Raw genomic sequence first — 18,145 nt, forward strand, 5'->3', positions numbered from 1 at the left:
GACCCTTTACACCAATAAAACAAACAAAGTGTATTGTTCCCACTCACAATAACATTCAACTTTGATATGATTATGACAAATCATAACAATCTGTTATGAATTACTTAATATGACCTCACTCCGGTCACGATGAACCATCCTTACTGCTGCTTAGCATCACCTATTTGCCCATAAGCTATCTGATGAAGGTGGAGAAATGTCTGAGTCAGTCCACATCCTCAATTACTGCAAAATCCAAAGTTGACAAAAGAAAGAAGTTACACATCTGGCAGAAAACATGGGATAGTGAAACTGGCCACTTCTTCATAGAATACCGTACAAATGGCATATAGGCACAGAAATGTAAGCATATGCTTAATTGTTTTGTTTTTTAGGTCTTAGTAGGGTTGGGTACCGTTTCAAATTTTATCGATTCCAATTCAGGTTCCTATCAATTCCTCATTTCGATTACAACATGTAAAACTTATGATTCAGATAAATATATATTTAGTCAAGGAATGGGCTATACTGTAAGCCATAACTGAACATTACTGAGAATACTGATCCTCAGAATATGCATTAAAATACTATGGTCTTAATATTGCACAGATCAATCTAGAGCTGCTAATTAACTGCTAGGCGTTTCAGAGAGTCTCAAAATTGGTGACATACTTGTGCATCTTTATTTACCCTTCTATGCAATAATAAAGAGGCTGTAGTGTTTATGAATTAAAAGGTATAACTAAATTGAAAAAATGTAAATTGTTAATGTTTTTTTTTTTTTTTTTTTTTAATTTCGGTTTTTGTTTTTCGGCTTATCTGTTCCGTTTCCAGTTCTTATCAATTCTGCTGGATTATAACATTTCGGTTCCCAATCTTAGTCCTCGGACATTTTTTCTCCCCCACAAAGGGTCCTTGGCGGCAACAGTTTGAGAACCCCTGAATTGGTGCATTCCACTTACACAAAGTTTACGTGAGCCACATTAACACAGTTCCTCTGAGGAAGTATATGGTACAACTGTAATTTATTTTGATGAGTAAAACAAAGTTCAACTTAAATCATTTCCATGGATCACAATTTATCCCCCAGACATACCAAGCAGTTAACATGGAGTCAACAGAGACATATTATCTCATGAATATTGAGACTGTAATATTTTAGAACTTAAATATTAAAAGGAATCAGTACAGGGATGTCCGAATCACAAGCTACAGTTAATGGTTCCCCATTTAAACATTGCTTTTCAAAAAAAGCCTATGAATATCCATTATAATGTTTCTTCTGGAATAGGGCTGTCCTCCATCTCTGTTGGTTATTACTGTCACTGGTTTTGCACTGTTAGACACTGAATTAAATTTAAAACTCAGATAAGAGTACCTGCCATGGTGCGGTTATTGCTGCAGTTAGTCTGGCCAAGTTCCTTCTCCTGGCCTTCATACATCAGCAACTTTGAGCAAGTGAGGAAACCCTCAAGTGTAAATATCAACTGACTTTTCCTCCCTTAGTTCCTTGGTCCTTTGGGAATCAAACTAGGAAAGCCTCTTTGGGCAAAGTTCACATGGGCTCACACCGAAGACCATCCCCCCCTCCCTTCCCCCAGCCCTGTCAGTCCTGTGAAGTACCTGTGCTAGCTGCAGGTCAGAGGCTGAGCTGGGGAGAGCGTCCAGCAATCTCCACAACGCCATTGACCAACATTCCAAAGAGGCCGAGAGCCCTGGCCCACTGGTGCTTCCTGAGGAAACAACAGTCACTTCCTGCTACATTAGGGAAAGCTGAGGCTGTGCTCAGTGATAACCGTGCTGAGGTAGAGACCAAACACTCCCACCTCACCACCCATAACCACCACCTTCCTCTCTCTCTCTCGCTCGCTCTCTCGCTCTCTCTCTCTGATGTTTCTTTTTCTCGCTTTCGTTGACTATTCCGCCCAGTGTGAAGTTGTCGTTGGTCACTTCAGTCTCTCACTTCTCTCGACAGTCACCTCTGCAGTCCGCCATGTGGGACCACCAGCGGCCTTCGCACAGGATGGCCACCTGCAATCTCCTCTTCCTCCTCCTCTTCACATGTAAGCATCCTCTACTTTTTTGTTTTCATTTTCACACATGTTTTGATACATTGGCTCAGGGCTCTGGGTTCAAAGAGGTTTATGCTGGTTTTGTTGTGCATTTACCCTGTTGAATATGTTGTCTGTGTTTTTATGTTTTCGGTTCTGCTTTTTGGATCCTCCATTTGTAAGGCCAAAGAGTAAAAGCGGGTAAGAACACACTTCTTCTACTACAGTTGATGAGCAAGGGTCAAAAAAAGCTTCTAGTTGATCATATGATAAAGATTTTCTGGTATCCTCACTGTGATTTGTTGTAACCCAAGCGTTCAGATAGAGAGCACAGTAACTTAGTTAGTCATCAGGGGAGAGGCTGTTGTCTTCATCAGGCTTTCCAGATTCCTCTCGGGAAACGGCCGGCCACCTGCGTTGCCCCAGTTGCTCATGTGGTAGCTGCTGATCGAGATAGCCGGTGCTGCTGTGGTCCTCCAAGAGCTAATCTGTGTTAGGATGAGGTGGTGGAAAAGCTTTGGCACTTGCTGCTTTGGGAACATGTCTGTCCCTGTTGTCCCACGCCGCCTCCAGCTTTGGAAAAAAAGACAGAAAAAAAGAAGTCAGCACGTGGCCAGAGAATGAGTCAGTCCAGCTGCATAGGTCCAGTGTCCGTCAACACCAGCTCCACCTCGAGCCCAGCGCCTCGGCCTATCTTACTCTCATTAAGACTCCAATGCTTTTGTGTGCCTCAAACAACACTGGAAGCAGCACTGGGATGCCTTTTCCTTGCTTCACGCTGTGTGTGTGGGAGCTGGGAGACTCCAGGCCCCGAGTTGGGTTTGGCTCCACAGCCTCTGGGCTTTCTGTAGGAGGGCTCTCCCCATGTGTGGCTGGTGGTATGTCTGATCGGGTGAGGCTTATCTGGTGCCTGCTGCCCCTGGTGTGGTCTAGTGGTGGGGGATTTTGAATCTAAAATAGCGCAGATCTCCAGAGACGCTCCGTGGTTTAGTTTGTTTAGGAAAGTACATTTCCTTCCTCTGCAAATCGGCTCCCTTTTTCTCTCAGTATGTGGAGGCAGGGGGTTGGAGTTCAACCTGATGAGAGATAGACAAGTTGGAAGAAACGCTGTCTGTCTTCATGACTACTTCATGTTGCTATGTTTACATCTGATTAGAAATTAGGGTTTGTAGCTCAACTGACTTACAATGAAATAAAATCCCATGATTGAAATCAGCGGCATATTTGATGAACACATCGCTAGATATAAGTCTCACTGCCTTAGTGTGTGTGTGTTGCGCTGTGTGTGTGTTGTGCTGTATATGTGTTGCGCTGTGTGTGTGTGTGTGTGTGTGTGTGTGTGTGTTGTGCTGTATATGTGTTGCGCTGTGTGTGTGTGTGTATGTGTGTGTGTGTGTGTGTATTCCATAGGCATGTGAGTGCATTTTGTCATTGCCCTTCTTCCCTGATTAGAGTTCAGCATTGATGACCTCAGCCTGACATTTGACCCCGGTGCTGATGTGGGGAGGGACACCAATGTGACTGTAACGTGCCATGCCACTGTTAGCAGAAGCCAAGGCTTCACCCCACAATACGAGTTCAGCATCGAGAAGGACAACAAAGTAGTGAACAGGACCACCAGCACTTCCGACACCTTCGACTACCCCATCAAGGCAGCCAGGGTGTCTGACTCAGGGGGTTACCAGTGCCGCCTGTCCATCCAAGGAAAGAAGAAATCCAGCAAAAAGGAGACACTTACCATCACAGGTCTGACTCTTTAGTTTTTCCAGTTATAGATTATAGATAACTGTAGATCGTCTGTGTGGTTCTGGTTGTCGAGGACAAGTTTTTCTAGGTCAGATGTTGCTCTATCTGGGTGTATTCTGTGTACACATCCTTCCTGTGTATGCATCATGAAGAAATGTTTAGTTTTGACAGCAACAAACTACAGGTTGCATATTTAAGGAGCACAAATGTAGATGTGTTTACATTGCAACTACAAATCCGTTTCCTGATGAAGTAGCTTAACACTAATATATCAGTTAATAACAACATGTATTGTCTCTCCAATAATCCAGTTTTCTGTCCATTTCTGTTATCATTTGGTCAGCTTTGGGATGCAAACTTCTCTGGGATGCCCTTTAACGTGTGATCCGCATTTCCTTTGAAGGAACTCAGACACCCCAGATTTCTGTGGATAGCAGCAGCATCATGGAGGGCGATGAAGTGACTGCCACGTGTAGAGCCCCAGGAGAGAGAGGCGCGTTTACTTATTACTTCTACGTGGGCGACCAAGAGGCTGCGATTCGTGAGTCCAATATAGAGGAATCAAGTGTAAAGCTGCAGCTCTCAAACAGTGGCCGCAACAATTTGACCTGCCAATACTTCGTTAGTCTGCTTGGAAAACACATGCCATCGTCTGTCAGTACGCCAAAGTATGTCTTTGTCAAAGGTAAGTCCAGAGGTTGAGATCATTTCTTTGATCTTTTCTGTTGCATATTGTAGACTGACATGTCTGTAGAAAAAAAGGGAAATGTGTTATTTGTTGCTAAACGCATCTTGATTGCGACCCATGCTTTGCTTGTTTATGTGATTATTGACACATCCTGCAGTCAAGTTGTATCTTTCTGTCATTGCAGAGATAGCCATATCTGTTTCACTGGCCATCTCCCCGTCCATGGAAATCATTGAGGCAGACAATTTCAGTGCCTCCTGTGTGGTCAACTCTTCACCTCGGTCAGAGACGGTCAGCTTAATCATGGGCAAAAATATTCTCTCCCAGGGGAGGGGCAGGGTCGATTACAGCGCAGTAGCAAAAGCAAATGACTCTGGAGAGTACATGTGCAAGGTGGAGGTTAATGGTGTTGCCAAGACAGACAAGAAGATGTTGATGGTGAAAGGTAAGACCTCAGAAGGAGGCATTAGAATGCTCTGTGATGGGCATTAGAATGCTCAGTGATGGGCATTAGAATGCTTAGTGATGGACATTAGAATGCTCAGTGATGGACATTAGAATGCTCTGTGATGGGCATTAGGATGCTCTGTGATTTGCCAAAACCTTAAGTTTTAAGGGTGTGTGTCTGAAATAAAACCAATGATGGAAGATTTGTTTTAAAGCTATGCATAACCATTTTACCTAATGTACCATTTTATTTTATATAAAGCACTTACTACTGGGAATCCCTTGGGGCTGTTGATAATCAGTATGTTTTTTAGTGGCTAGAAACACTTGGCCCATTGTATCACATATTATAAGGACATTGTCATGCCCTGCTGGGATTCTTAGTGTGTCTGTCTTTTAGCTCTAACATCATTTAACATCTAACCCAACAGAGCTCTTCTCAAAACCCAGGCTAATTTTTAATCCAGAGCAAGCATTTGAAGGTGAATTTGTCCGTCTTTCTTGCGAAAGCACCAACTTGGAAAGAATCAAGAAAGAGGACATAAAGTACTCTATTTATAAAAACAACTATCTCCAACCAATGGGAAACATAAACGGCCAAATGGTTATCCAAGCCGGCCCTTCAGGCAATGACAATTACCACTGCATGGCAGAAGCAAAGTCCATCTCAAAGAAAAGCGACGTGATCATCTTCAGATCTAAAGGTTTGCTATGCCTTGTCTACTTCATACCGTGTTGTCTGATGTTAGTCCTAGTAGATCACTTATGCAAAGAAGTGCACCAATATCTGGGACCCTGGCACTGACATTATTTAAGTTTTCTTAATTGCCTCTGATGTGTATACATTTAAATGACAGAAGTTGTGCTGTTGTCATGTTCATACTCATCATCTTAGTATAAAAGCATGCAATTATTTGTGTTTCAGTATATTACAAAAACTCACATACTCTTTTTGTTAATGAACATTAGTGCCTCATAAACTGACTGATGAAATGTTCATTAACAAAAAGAGTATGTGAGTTTTTGTAATATACTGTAATTTCACACTATAGACTTTGCAAAGCATATTGACAAACTGTCATGACAGACTCATTTCTGGTAACTGATGGTGTTCTGTTGTTTGTGTTGTTTGTTTGTCTGTTGTTGCAGTGCTTGCCTCCAAGCCTGACATTTTTGTCAAGCAAAAAGTCATTCTGGGAGAGAAATTTGATATCTATTGCAAGTCCAATGGCACCCTTCCCATTACCTACACACTATACCAAGGTGGTAAGAAGTTACAGAACACCACCATTTACGATTCATGGGCCGAGGCTCGCTTCAACACCTCCATCAAACAGAAAGAACACATCGGCACTTTTCGGTGCCGTGCTCAGAATGACGGTTCCAAGAACTATAGCGACAGCCTACCTCTGAGTGCCGTTGTTGTAGGTGAGGCCATCCTCTCCACAAACCACCTTCTCATCCTGCCCTGCACCATTTCTACACGCAGGTTCCATTCACTTCTTGTTCTGCGTTGTACCTTCTCTCCTCCTCTCCAGAGCATTTGGGCAAGCCCCTGCTGACCACCCTGCCCGTGCCCCACAACGTTGAGGAGGGCCAAGAGCTGACCCTCATCTGCAACGTCCCCAGTGGCACACCGCCCATCACCTTCAAGTGGTTCTCCTCTGGAAGCAAAACAGTCCTCCACACCAAAACGGTCAACGCCAACTCTAGCCACCATGTCATCCCCCAGATGGAGAAAACGGACAGCGGCGAATACTACTGCCATGCCCTCAACGCTGCCAATGCTGTGGACAGTGATCGGGTCATCATCCAAGGTTGGCTATGAGTACTCTCTAACCATAATGTCTGCACATGCATTGAGGGATTCAGAGAAGATATTCATCAAGTAACTGGATGAGTAGAAACTGGGAAATGATTGGTGCTGAGAATTATTTAGCAGCTGTAATATTTTCTTCCATGTATGAAAAGCCAAATCTAAGATAAATCTATCAATTGTATGTTTTTAGTGTGATGTGTTGCTCAAAGCTTGCTGAACTTTTCAGAGCATAAAACCAGTTGCCTAGTGAATGAGCGGTCAACCTCATGTTTTAGCCGTTTGTGGGTGGAAACATCTTTTAGCCTGTTGTCCTTTTGAATCCTTTTTTCTTTCACCATTGTATTCCCCCATCCATCTCTTCCTTTCCTCTAATATGGTGTTTACAGAACTAGGACTATGCGCCTTAGACTTATGAGGAAGCTACACCTGGCGCGTTACTGAATCGCTCCGTTCGCGATCCATTTGAAAAGACTGGTCTATTTTTTCGAACGTACTGTATGCGCCGCTATCTCGTCTGGTGTAGCTACTTCCATTGATTATAGTGGCAGCTAATTGTTGCAGCAGACGCAACGCGAACAGAACGCTTCAGTTACGCACCTGGTGTAGCTTCCCTGTAAGACTACTTGGATAAGCCCCAACAAAATGCAAGCTTGGATTTCCATACAGGGTTTATAAAAAAAAAAAGTTAATCCAGAAGTTTTCTCACAAGCGTAACGGTTGTTAAATTTAAAAATGTAAACTTTAAACTTTATCTGAGCCCCAGTATGCTCCTATGCCTGAACTTGGTGTTGGTTCCTTGCTCAACCTGCAGAGCAACTAAAATGATTGTCCCTATCCTTATGTCTTATGTCTGCAGTGAAGTTGGCTTCCTGGAAGAAAGTGGTGATCGTTGGCATCTGCCTGCTGGTTGTCGCCGCCCTAGTGGTCGTCATTATAGCGCGCTACAAAGCCAAGCGAGGTAGAAATACCTACAGTCCACCAGCCTCACAACAAGTCTCCTCACCAGCCAGCCCGTGAAACAAAAACAAAAAACAAAACAAAACAAAACAAAACAAAGCCAAACACCCCCCTCTCATCTTTTCTTTCTACTGCAGGTAAAAGAGAGACGACTACTGAACTGTCAGTGTGAGTTGGCTTGCATTCTTGCTTTTCTCTCATCAGTCTGAAGCGACTAGGTCTTGCATGTCAGCGGGTAGGCACTGAAGGCATTGGTGGTAACGTTAGCACTGTACGTCATCCATAGGTGAATTTCCATTAAGCGTCTATGACACTAATGCTACCCATTAATCGGAAGACTTTGACAAGATTTGGGAAAAATTCTTGAAAGATTGGAGTCTTTTAACTAACGCTCCCCTTTCAAGCTTTACTCAAAAGACTACAATCTTTCAAGAATCTTTCCCAAATCTTGTCAAAGTCTTCTGGTGTCAGGATGGCTGAAATCGTCATTTGACAGACTAATGTAGCTGTAGCCTCTGTGAGCATCATAGATTACTGAGATTGGAATTGGATCTAGTTCAGTCATGATGAGATGAGCTGTAGCCAGTAGTTTGTCACCAAGTGGACCCAAGCTTCAGGGTCTCTCCCATCTGTCTAGAATGCCAACCATGACTATCTTCCCCCTTCCCCAGAAAGCCTGCGAGCCCTAAATCAGATGACACTCTCGCAGTGAATATGAGCCCTGACACACCGTTTTTAAACAAAGGTAGAGCTCACCTTCAACTTTTCTCTCCCGCCTCTTCCGACCCTGTTGTCCTTGCTGCCGCCAGCACACTTGAATGAGTCCTTAGCATGTCCATTGTGTCTTATCATCTTAACCCACTTACATGTTTACCTCCCCATACCATCTGAATGTCCCGGGCCTTGTTATCATACCGCCATGCTGTGCTGAACTAATCTGGCTATTAAGTTGTTTTTTTTTTTTTTTCATTCAGTTGTTAATGTTGCAGTTGTTCTTTTCAGCGAAAGTTGCAAGTAGAAATATCTCGGTGGCCACTACCCATCATGTCTGCGTGTTGGATGAATTCAAAGGGTTGCCGACCGGTCTGTTTTAACCTCCGCTATGACCCCTTTTCCTCTCGTTTTCCTCATAGAAGAAAAAAAAAACCCTATTTGTCCCAGTCGTAGCACTGACCCCTGTACAGCTCCTGTATGCGTGCCAGCAGGAACGTTAGGCCTGAGGAGGAATGCAGGCTTTTTGCAGACATGTGCATGTTGCATCCTGCTGGTTGCTTGTGTTTTCGTTTAAGTTTCTTGTTTGTGTTTGAGGCCCTGTTATGTCTATGTGTGCCCCCCTATGTCTGTCCTGTATGTGTATGTATGCATGTCTCTATCTCTGTCTCAGTCCAAGCATAAGCTGAGGTTCCCAGCATTGTTCACCATGAGTCTGCATGTATTTGCTAGAGAGAGAGAGAGAGAGAGAGAGAGAGACCTTCACCTAGGAGCCTCATAGAGCTTGTAGGCTGCTGCTATTCTTAGTGTTCGTGGGATATGTAGTTATGCTCCCTGTGCCAAGTAGCCAAGCATGGATCACTTACTTAACAGTGGTGAGTCATGACTTTGACATAAGCAGCCATGTGATGGGACCCACCCCTCCCCCCTCCTCCCCCTCCTCCTCCCCGACCATCTGATTCCAGACGCAGTATCACACTTGGACGCGATGGAGGGGAATTCAGCCAATGGGACATGAAATAGCGTGGCAGTGCGCCGTGGCGTCGGCTGGCACCCCTGGAGCAACGTCAGTCTCCCAGTAGCAGTGTTAGGGCTAGAGGCCAGCGCGCGGATACGGCCCCATGTCCTAGACAGATATTTGGACGAGCGCAAAGTCAAACGTCTCCCTGCGCACTCTGGTCAAGTTCCTCGAAAAAGCCTGGATGTTCAAAGAAGGAAGAAGATCTGCCCAGAGGAGCGTAAATGTCAAAATGATTATTTTTTTCTCCTCTCTCCTCGCCTCACCTCACGCTCAATTCTGTTTTATATCACCGTGTACTCATCCTCAGCCACAGACGCGTAGATTGGTATTTAGTAGTGCGCACACATACATGGATACCTTGTGGAGGTTTTAGGTCTGGACGCTCCAGACTCTAGCATATGAACTCTGTCCCCCTGGATGCCACGTGTGGCGTAATAGTCCCATCCTCTCGGCTGGTTTGCCCCGAGTGTCCCGAACGCCATCGCTGTCATTCCATACTCCATGTGTCCTCAAGTGCGTGTCTGTCCACATTGCATGTGTTCATTTGATGTTCTACAGTGACATTCACTTAACTGATTGCTTCACCATTTGTCTGATTATTTGATTCATTCTGTATTTGATTTGTGATTTGTTAAGATATTGTTTTTGCACTGCTCACTGTAGATAAATTTACGAGAAAGGGTATGTATATATTTTGCTTGGTTGGTTTGAATCACTTTTAGAATTAAAAGGTTGGTGTTTATTTTGGAAATGTGTCTGCTGTCTTTCTGTGTTAATCCTCAGATGTTACAGAATAGAGAAAAAAAGTGTGAGAATGCCTTTCCTCCTCTTGCCTTATGAAAAAGATTATTTAAATTCTTTAAAAATGTCCATGGTCTTTACAGCCATTTCAAGATATGAAGTAAGCCAGGTTCCACTCGTTCTACTGAAACAATACTTTCTACGTAGGATTTCCTATTTGGCCTCAAGATGCTGATTGTGTGTGTGTGTGTGTGTGTGTGAGAGAGAGAGAGAGAGAGAGAGAGAGAGTGTGTGTGCACGTGCTTGTGAGTTTCTGTGGACAAAGGCATGAGTTTCAGGCCAAATGCAAGCAGCAGTCTGAGGAAATCGATTGATTACACTGAAGGAGAAACAATATGGCTGAATTAAAAACAGTCACTTCCTGTTTGGTGTTATTGTTCTGGTCACTTACTCCAGCAGGGCTGGCTGCAGCTAGCTCTCCCTTCATCCTCTCTCTCTCTCTCTCTCTCTCTCTTACTCTCTCTCCTTTGTCTCTCGCCCTGAACGTGTCCACCCCCTTATGTTTTGTCTTACAGTGGGTGTGAACGTCGGACCAAGTGTGTGGACTGAAAGACCGTCCAGCTCAGGTAACCACATTACCATGGTAACCATTGCAGATGTCCTGCCAGAAACACGCCTGTTTCAGGCTCTGGCTATTGACCTTTTGTAAAAGATAGCCAGAGCTTCTCCCATATTCTGTTCTTCTCCCTCCACTTTCTCTAGACAGCAGCGATCGGAGCAGCGTCCACTCCCACAACGACCCTGATGTGGAGTACACAGAGGTGGTCCATCCACAGCCTGTAGATCCAGCCAGAGGTGAGGACGCACTGCTTACTCACTGCAGGTACATCAGCTAGGCCCAGACCCACAGGGGCAAGTTCCTATTTCACTATCACTATTATTCTAAGTCACTTGAGGTATGCCTTCACACACACACATACATGAATGTGGAGGACACAGAAGCTGGGCAAGGTGCGGAGGACTTCTTCTGTTCTCTCTTTGTCCTCTCATCTTTTTCCCACACTCCGGTCACTCTCCTCTCTCGGCCTCCCGCCCTTTTTCGTTGGCTGGTCACTCTGTAGTTTCTGTCTCAGTCATGTCTCCGTCCTCAGCTAAGTCTCTGTGAAGACACTGAGAACCCAGTGGCAGTTTCCCAACATTCTTGAGCTCTGATAAGAGAGTGGGGCTTTCCTGGGCGTGGGGTAATTATGCTTAATTGACACAGGAGCACTAGGTTATGGCGGGGGGCACAAGATTTTTTTTCAAATTCTAGAAACATCTCCTAGTTGATAAACAGGAAGGGTGGAGCTAATTGGCCTGGTAATCCCAGCGCTACTCACAGCTAGCTACTCATGACTACCTCATGTCCTGTCTAGTCATGCTGGCTTCCACTCAGGCAGGGCATGGTTTTACACTGGTTGGTAGGGAATCTCAAATCTCTCTATTGGATTAATGTTTTAATTTGATATGATCATATAATAGTGTATAATAGTGTTTCTTAACTGGTGGGTCGGGATCCAAAAGTGGGTCGCGGAACTGTTCTGGCTGGGTCGCAGAGTTTATGGTTAAAAAAAAAAAAAGAAGAATCACCCATTTAAAATGCTATGTTATCAGATCTAATGTCAGACCTTTATTTTAATAGACTTTATTTGTATGCCAGTCGTTGCCATGGACATAGACAATGTTTGTGACAGGTCATGTTAGACATCACTTTAGTGGTAAATATGGCAAAACAACCCTGAAGTATGGATTCACTTATGTTGAGGACAAAAAGAGACAAAAACCCCAGTGTGTGGTGTGCAGTGAATAGCTGGCACTGTGGCACATGAGAGCATGAAACCATGAAAACTAAAATGCCACATGGAAACAAAGCACCCTGCTGTCAAAGACAATCCTGTTGAATACTTTGAAAGGCGACACACAAATTTGTGCCTAACATCAACATGTTCCAAACAAGTACAGGCGCTTTGCATGTCTTACCACATAGCTCACCATATCTGTTGGCTTGAACGGTAAAATATGGGTCGCAACTTAATGACCATGGGAAATTGAGAGACCAAGGCCAGACCAGTTAAGAACCACTGCTATATAATGCACAATACATTGCATAAGTGTTCAATTCCATGGAACAGGTTTTTGATTTTTATGTGGGCTGTTTGTGTTTGTGTGTGTGTGTGTGTTTCCACTGTGTAGTTCCTTTAAAGAAGGGCACAGATACCGTGTACAGTGAGCTCCAAACAGCCCCACTAGGTAACTTAAGCAAACATCTCTCTCACACACACACACACACACACACACACACACACACACACACACACACACACACACACACACAAAACAAACACACACACACACACACAAAACCATTAATGCAAATAGCACTTATCTCAGTTGTAGTCTGTTAAACAATAAGCCCACTCACTGCATGGAAGGGCAAATATAGAACTCCTACAGTAGACGCTCCTGCTTTGTTCATGTTTTGTGGTTGTGTTTCACTCTGACAAGAGCGCAGTGATGATCACACAAAGTTTGGGCGGAGGCTCAGTTCTGACCATAACATTTATATTTAATATGTTTATGGTGTACTTGTCAGACACACCCATACAATTTCACATTTTGCATTTGCACACAAGCATGCAATGCATGAAAACCACACACACACACAGTTGTTTACAAGCTAATATGTTGAAATAATTCCGTCAACAACAGCCACATTCTCTCCTACACAGACGTAGAGTTCAATAGTTCACAGTTGTATGTTGTTGTTTATAATAAGCAGACTCCGCACCACCTACACTCACATTTCAACTGTTTTCACACAACAAGTGATAAGTCAAGTGAAGTGCTTTTCATGTTTTTTTTTCCAGACCCATCTGAGCATGTAGATAACGTAAGTACAACTTGACCTCTCTCTCTCTCTTTTACTGTATCCTTCTCTTTCTTTCTCTTCCCAGCTCCTTTCACCTCCCCCTTTCCTTCACCTTGGCCTTGGAGCCCTGCAGGAAATCTGCTAGTCGCTTAGCCTCCTCAGCTAAACACCAGCATGTCAAACAGCTGTGAAATATTGTGTGGGGACTGCTAATTGATGCCTGTAAAAGAACCTTTGCCCTGCCATGGCGTTGCAGCTTCATCCTGTTGCCAGTCTAACTCCTCGTGGCAACTGCTGTAATTATTTTAAATGGAGTTAGTTTTGATCGTCTGTTAGGTTTGTGAAAGAAGTAGCATCTATAGTAGTGTCCATGTTTTGAAATGCATTTCTTGAATGTCACACAGGATGTAACACCTTTCTCTTGTTGGTGCCCACACACTCAAAACTAATATCAAAATTGTAGTGAAGACTTGAGAAGACTCTCCACTCTCTTCTTTAAATTCACACATACACATCTCTCTCTCTCTCTCTCTATCTCACCCACACACACGCACACACACACACACACTCTCTCTCTCTCACACGCATGTGCATACACGCACACACACACACACACACACACACACACTCACTCAACAGGCTACAGTGGGCTATTTAAGAGTAGAGTGCTGATTGTGCCATGGGTGGGGGGAAGCGACACTCAGACTTTCCGTAGGGAGAACAAAGAGAAACAGGGTTGTGGCTTCCTCTGCTATCATGCACTAGGATCTAGTGCAGTCAGGAATCACACACACACACACACAGCGTTATCACACTGTCCAAACAAAGTATTCATAAGCATATTAAATAACTCCAGCGTCAGAAACATAGCTTGCTCTTATTATGAATTTTAGTGAGTAGACAGCCTAGCAGTGCTTCAGCGTGTTATACCCCCTCTGTGGGGTAAAAGTATTATACCTGATTTATTGAATCTGGCTAGAGTTGCTCAGTTGGACATTGTGTTGTCACAGGGAGGGAACTGGCAATACAAAAGCTCAGGATGTGACTGATTCTGTAGGAAGTTGAATCATGAGTACCATGTGTACTACCAGGTGGAAAACGTTGGTCCAGGATTGTGTTCGAGCTTCTTCGTCATGTTTTTGTGTATCATGAGATCATTGCTTAGGAATTTGTCCCGTCACAACATTCACCATGAGTGTAGCTAGGGTCCAGTGACATTCACCATGAGTGTAGTTAGGGTCCAGTGACATTCACCATGAGTGTAGCTAGGGTCCAGTGACATTCCCTCCAGTTTCACCATGAGTGTAGCTAGGGTCCAGTGACATTCCCTCCAGTTTCACCATGAGTGTAGCTAGGGTCCAGTTCATTCCCTCCAGTTTCCAACGCATGACATAGATGGAGAATAGGAGAATATATCACCATCATTTGAATTGTTGGAATGTGTGTGTGGTTGTGTATCTATGTGTTTGTGTGTGTGTGTGTTTGTGTTTGTGTTTGTGTTTGTGTGTGTGTGTGTGTGTGTGTGTGTGTGTGTGTGTGTGTGTGTGCGTGTAACAGGGTGCAGTGGAGTATGCTGAGCTTAATCATGATCTTCCTGAGCCTGTGGACTGATGTGGTCTCTGCTGGAGATGGTATCACGCCACCGCCGGGCTCTGCTGCCTCTTGCCTTGGAAGGCTCCTCTGGGAAAACTGCCATACTTGGAAGGCTCCTCTGGGAAAACTGCCATAATTGGAATTGGAAATAAATGTAATTGTTAATGGAAAATATGGGATACAAACGGTATCTCACAATTACTGAATTAATTAAGGAGTATTAAGATGTGTTTTTGTGTACATTTTGCTATGCCTCACACGAGTTCCCTAATTGTTTGGGTGACGTTGTATGATCCATATGGCAGTGAGGTGAGGTTGTGCAAGGCTCTAGACTAGAATTCTCATCTTCTCATCATTATGTTGCCTCCCTGTTTTTACTGATCTTCATCCATTCTTAGATATTTTGTGTTTTGTTTTACCTTTCATAAATTCTTATTCTGTATCTGCCAAAATCTATGATGAAAAGTCCTTTAGATTCTTTATTCTTAGGTACTAGATACCATTACTTCCCAATGTTATTTAATGATGACTTTTTGTGTTGTAAATGTCTACTCAGCAAAATCAATGTTTATCCATTGAGACCTGACTGAGGCTGTTCAGTAAATTGTCACTGAACAAAAGAAAATGACTCCTTTATCTCACATTTATTGCATCACAAAGTCAAGTCTTACTGGCTTTTAACGACGCCTCCACATCTCCCTAGCACCCTGGCCGTCCGCCAAAGGCCCTCTCTTCAGAACGTCTCCACGAGAGGTGGCTCAGAGTTTGAGCTGGTAGCACAAATCACTCTGGATAAAGATAGGCTCTCTTTGATGTCCAGAATGGGGCGCAGTGAGGGAAGCCGTTAGTCAGGAAGACGAGAGGATTCATACAAAAACACACATTTCCGCTACAGTGCTCTTGGGAGCGACAGATAACCTTTAAAACGCCAAAGGCCAGTGCCCGCGCCCACAGATGCGCCATCTCTCGCGGCTGTTTGGACTTGGCTTGTGGCTCAAGTTAAGCAGCCAGTCATTTGAGTGTAATCAAGAACTGCCCACCACTGGCTTGATGATGACATTATTTCCTGCCAAGGAAATGCCACTGTCAAGAGTGGCAACGATGACACACAGCCCGTGGGACAGCTGCAGTGGAGGATAAGGGTCGCTGTCTGGACCATTTACACACACATGGTTTTCATTTTTATAATACATAAATCTGATCATTTGCCCTGTCCGAGAAATATGTGCTCATTGCAGGGATGGTTAAAAGGTTTGAGAAGTGAACCGAACAGCCATGAGGGGGTCTAACAGAAATGAGCAAATGGCCTGACTGTGTGGCTATATGGACATGGTGTAAATTCATCATATACCTATAGTGTGGCGCTTGATTGAACTGTGAACACACTTACACAAAAATAGTGTTGCTACCTTGTTTGCTACCTGGTTAAGATTGAGGTGAGTCTCACTATGGTTCAGGTGGGAATCGAACTCGGGGAGTCTTGGATTGCATCCATGTGTCCAGGGGTTGTCATCATGATACTGAAAATTAAGTTTTGTGATGTTGGGCACTTGAGATATGAGCCAAAATGAAATAAGTGAACTTGATTATTATAGCGTCAGCACCATCTATGTGCAGTAGGCTACCCCAGGTTTAGGGTTCTGAGTAGTGAGGGGTCTCCGGGACCATATTATTATATATTCTGAGTTTTTTTAAGTTACCAGGCCTTACGGTTTTTACTCCATAAGCACTTTTAGGGGGAGAAAAATAAGAACCATAATAAAAATCTGGAAAAAAAAACAACAATATATCCCTTGGGGATCAATAAAGTATCTATCTATCTATCTATCTATCTATATGGTTCAAGCAGCTTCACTGCTTGGACCAGTAACAATAATAGAGACAGTAATAAAAAGTCTTCATAACAGCGATAACTATTAACATTTCCAAGACATGATTCTGTATTCAGATACAGGGTAACATACAGTATGCTTTAGTGGTAAAACAAAGTGATACAATGTAAAAAGAGTTTTAACATCCAAACTAATGAGGAACCACAAGTGAAAAGAGTCTTGATTGTCTTCTCTTATAATCGATGGAAGCGGACAGACACACTCATCAGAGAACCACAATTAATGGGGAATCATCCTAGGACGTCAGGCTCTTAGCTCTGGGGATCCAAAGGTGAGTGTTTCTGGGAAACTTATGGGAATGGCAACCAACCATCATAGTAAAGGTAGAAATAGGAGCAGACAGTCAACAGCGAGCTGCCTTAATGATTACCGTCCAGTTGCTCTCACCTCTGTTATCATGATGTGCTTTGAGTGGATATTACATCCTCCCTGTCTTCTACATTAGAGCCACTCAGTTTGCCTATAGGCCAAACAGGTCCATAGACTTTGCTTTGAACACCTGAACCATCATCTCCTCCACTCTAACACTCAGCACTGGTGTCCTGCAGGGATGTGTGCTAAGCCCCCTGTTGTACTCGTTGTACACTCATGACTGTATGGCAACTCACCTCCAATACCATCATTAATTAAGTTTGCTGATGACCACCATAATCGGCTGTAGGCCTATCACGAGTGATGATGCGTCTACTTAGGCCTACAAAGCAGAGGTGGCAACCCTAACATCTTGGTGCTGGGACAACAACCTGCTGCTCAACGTCAGCAAAACCAAGGAGCTGATAATGGACTACAGGAGACTGAAGGGAGAGGAGCACACACCCATCTACATTAGAGGCACAGCAGTGGAGAGTCAGGCTGCTGATCAGCGGGCTAGAAGCTATCGTAACTCCCCCTATTACCGTCGGTCCCGTATTTCCACCGTCTTGCGTGTATGTGTCACTTAATATCAATTTCTATACAAACCAAGACAGCAGACTCCTAAAGAAACGCAACCACCCACACCATAGGTGTATCTAAATTAGCCATGTACCAAAAATGACATTTTACCGTGACTCAAAGAGATGTAGACAGCGTTGTAAGGCTGCGTGTACACAACCGCTTGGAGCTCCAGTGGAATTTTAATTTCACGACGAGAATTCTCGGTCTAGCCGTTCATGTGCCGTTGAAACGGTGTAAATAGGCAACCCATCAGGCCAGCACTATAACTCCGAGCGTGGTAAACAAAATCGGATATTTCAGGCAGTAAATGCTCCCGTTGACAAACAAACCAGATTTTGTTCAAATCTACACACCTATGGCTACTGACAAATGTCAGGTTAATTTAGCAAATGTTATTTTGAAGTGTTAAAAAACATCGTTGTTTTAGAATTTCTGTACAAAAGTGGTGATAATTGGGGGTGTTACGATAGCTTTTCCAGAGTCATTAGCCCGGAGAAGTCGCTCACGACATCTGACCGACAGGCGCCTCCGGAGGCCTGAAGTCGGCCTAAATCGGCTGCAGCTAGATCAGTGTTTCTCAAACTTTTTCAGATCAAGGACCACTTAACCAATAAAAAAAACACGAACCATCTAACTAGAAAAAAACAACAACAGCA

The 18,145-nt window shown here is 43.8% G+C and overlaps 1 protein-coding gene across 9 annotated transcripts; it reads left to right on the top strand.

Annotated features, from left to right (window-relative positions):
• The first annotated feature begins 1,025 nt into the window (after positions 1 to 1,025).
• pecam1b (platelet and endothelial cell adhesion molecule 1b) lies at positions 1,026 to 15,298 on the top strand. 9 transcript variants are annotated; one of them, XM_048248670.1, is made up of 16 exons: positions 1,027 to 2,042; positions 2,214 to 2,231; positions 3,483 to 3,776; positions 4,180 to 4,461; positions 4,649 to 4,909; positions 5,343 to 5,615; positions 6,061 to 6,339; positions 6,450 to 6,728; positions 7,587 to 7,688; positions 7,825 to 7,855; positions 8,359 to 8,432; positions 10,736 to 10,786; positions 10,923 to 11,043; positions 12,393 to 12,449; positions 13,067 to 13,089; positions 14,626 to 15,298. In XM_048248670.1, exons 1-14 carry the CDS (start codon positions 1,973 to 1,975, stop codon positions 12,427 to 12,429), a joined length of 2,172 nt encoding a protein of 723 aa, XP_048104627.1. In that variant the 5' UTR covers positions 1,027 to 1,972; the 3' UTR covers positions 12,430 to 12,449; positions 13,067 to 13,089; positions 14,626 to 15,298. The 9 variants fall into 9 exon arrangements, with proteins under 9 accessions (XP_048104629.1, XP_048104627.1, XP_048104626.1 ...); XM_048248668.1 differs by having other exon boundaries at positions 1,028 to 2,042; positions 10,923 to 11,015; positions 14,626 to 15,297; XM_048248669.1 differs by lacking the exon at positions 12,393 to 12,449 and having other exon boundaries at positions 10,923 to 11,015; positions 14,626 to 15,297.
• Positions 15,299 to 18,145: the final 2,847 nt, after the last annotated feature.

Source organism: Alosa alosa, chromosome 7 (genome assembly GCF_017589495.1).
Source record: "Alosa alosa isolate M-15738 ecotype Scorff River chromosome 7, AALO_Geno_1.1, whole genome shotgun sequence".
Taxonomy (NCBI): domain Eukaryota; kingdom Metazoa; phylum Chordata; class Actinopteri; order Clupeiformes; family Clupeidae; genus Alosa; species Alosa alosa.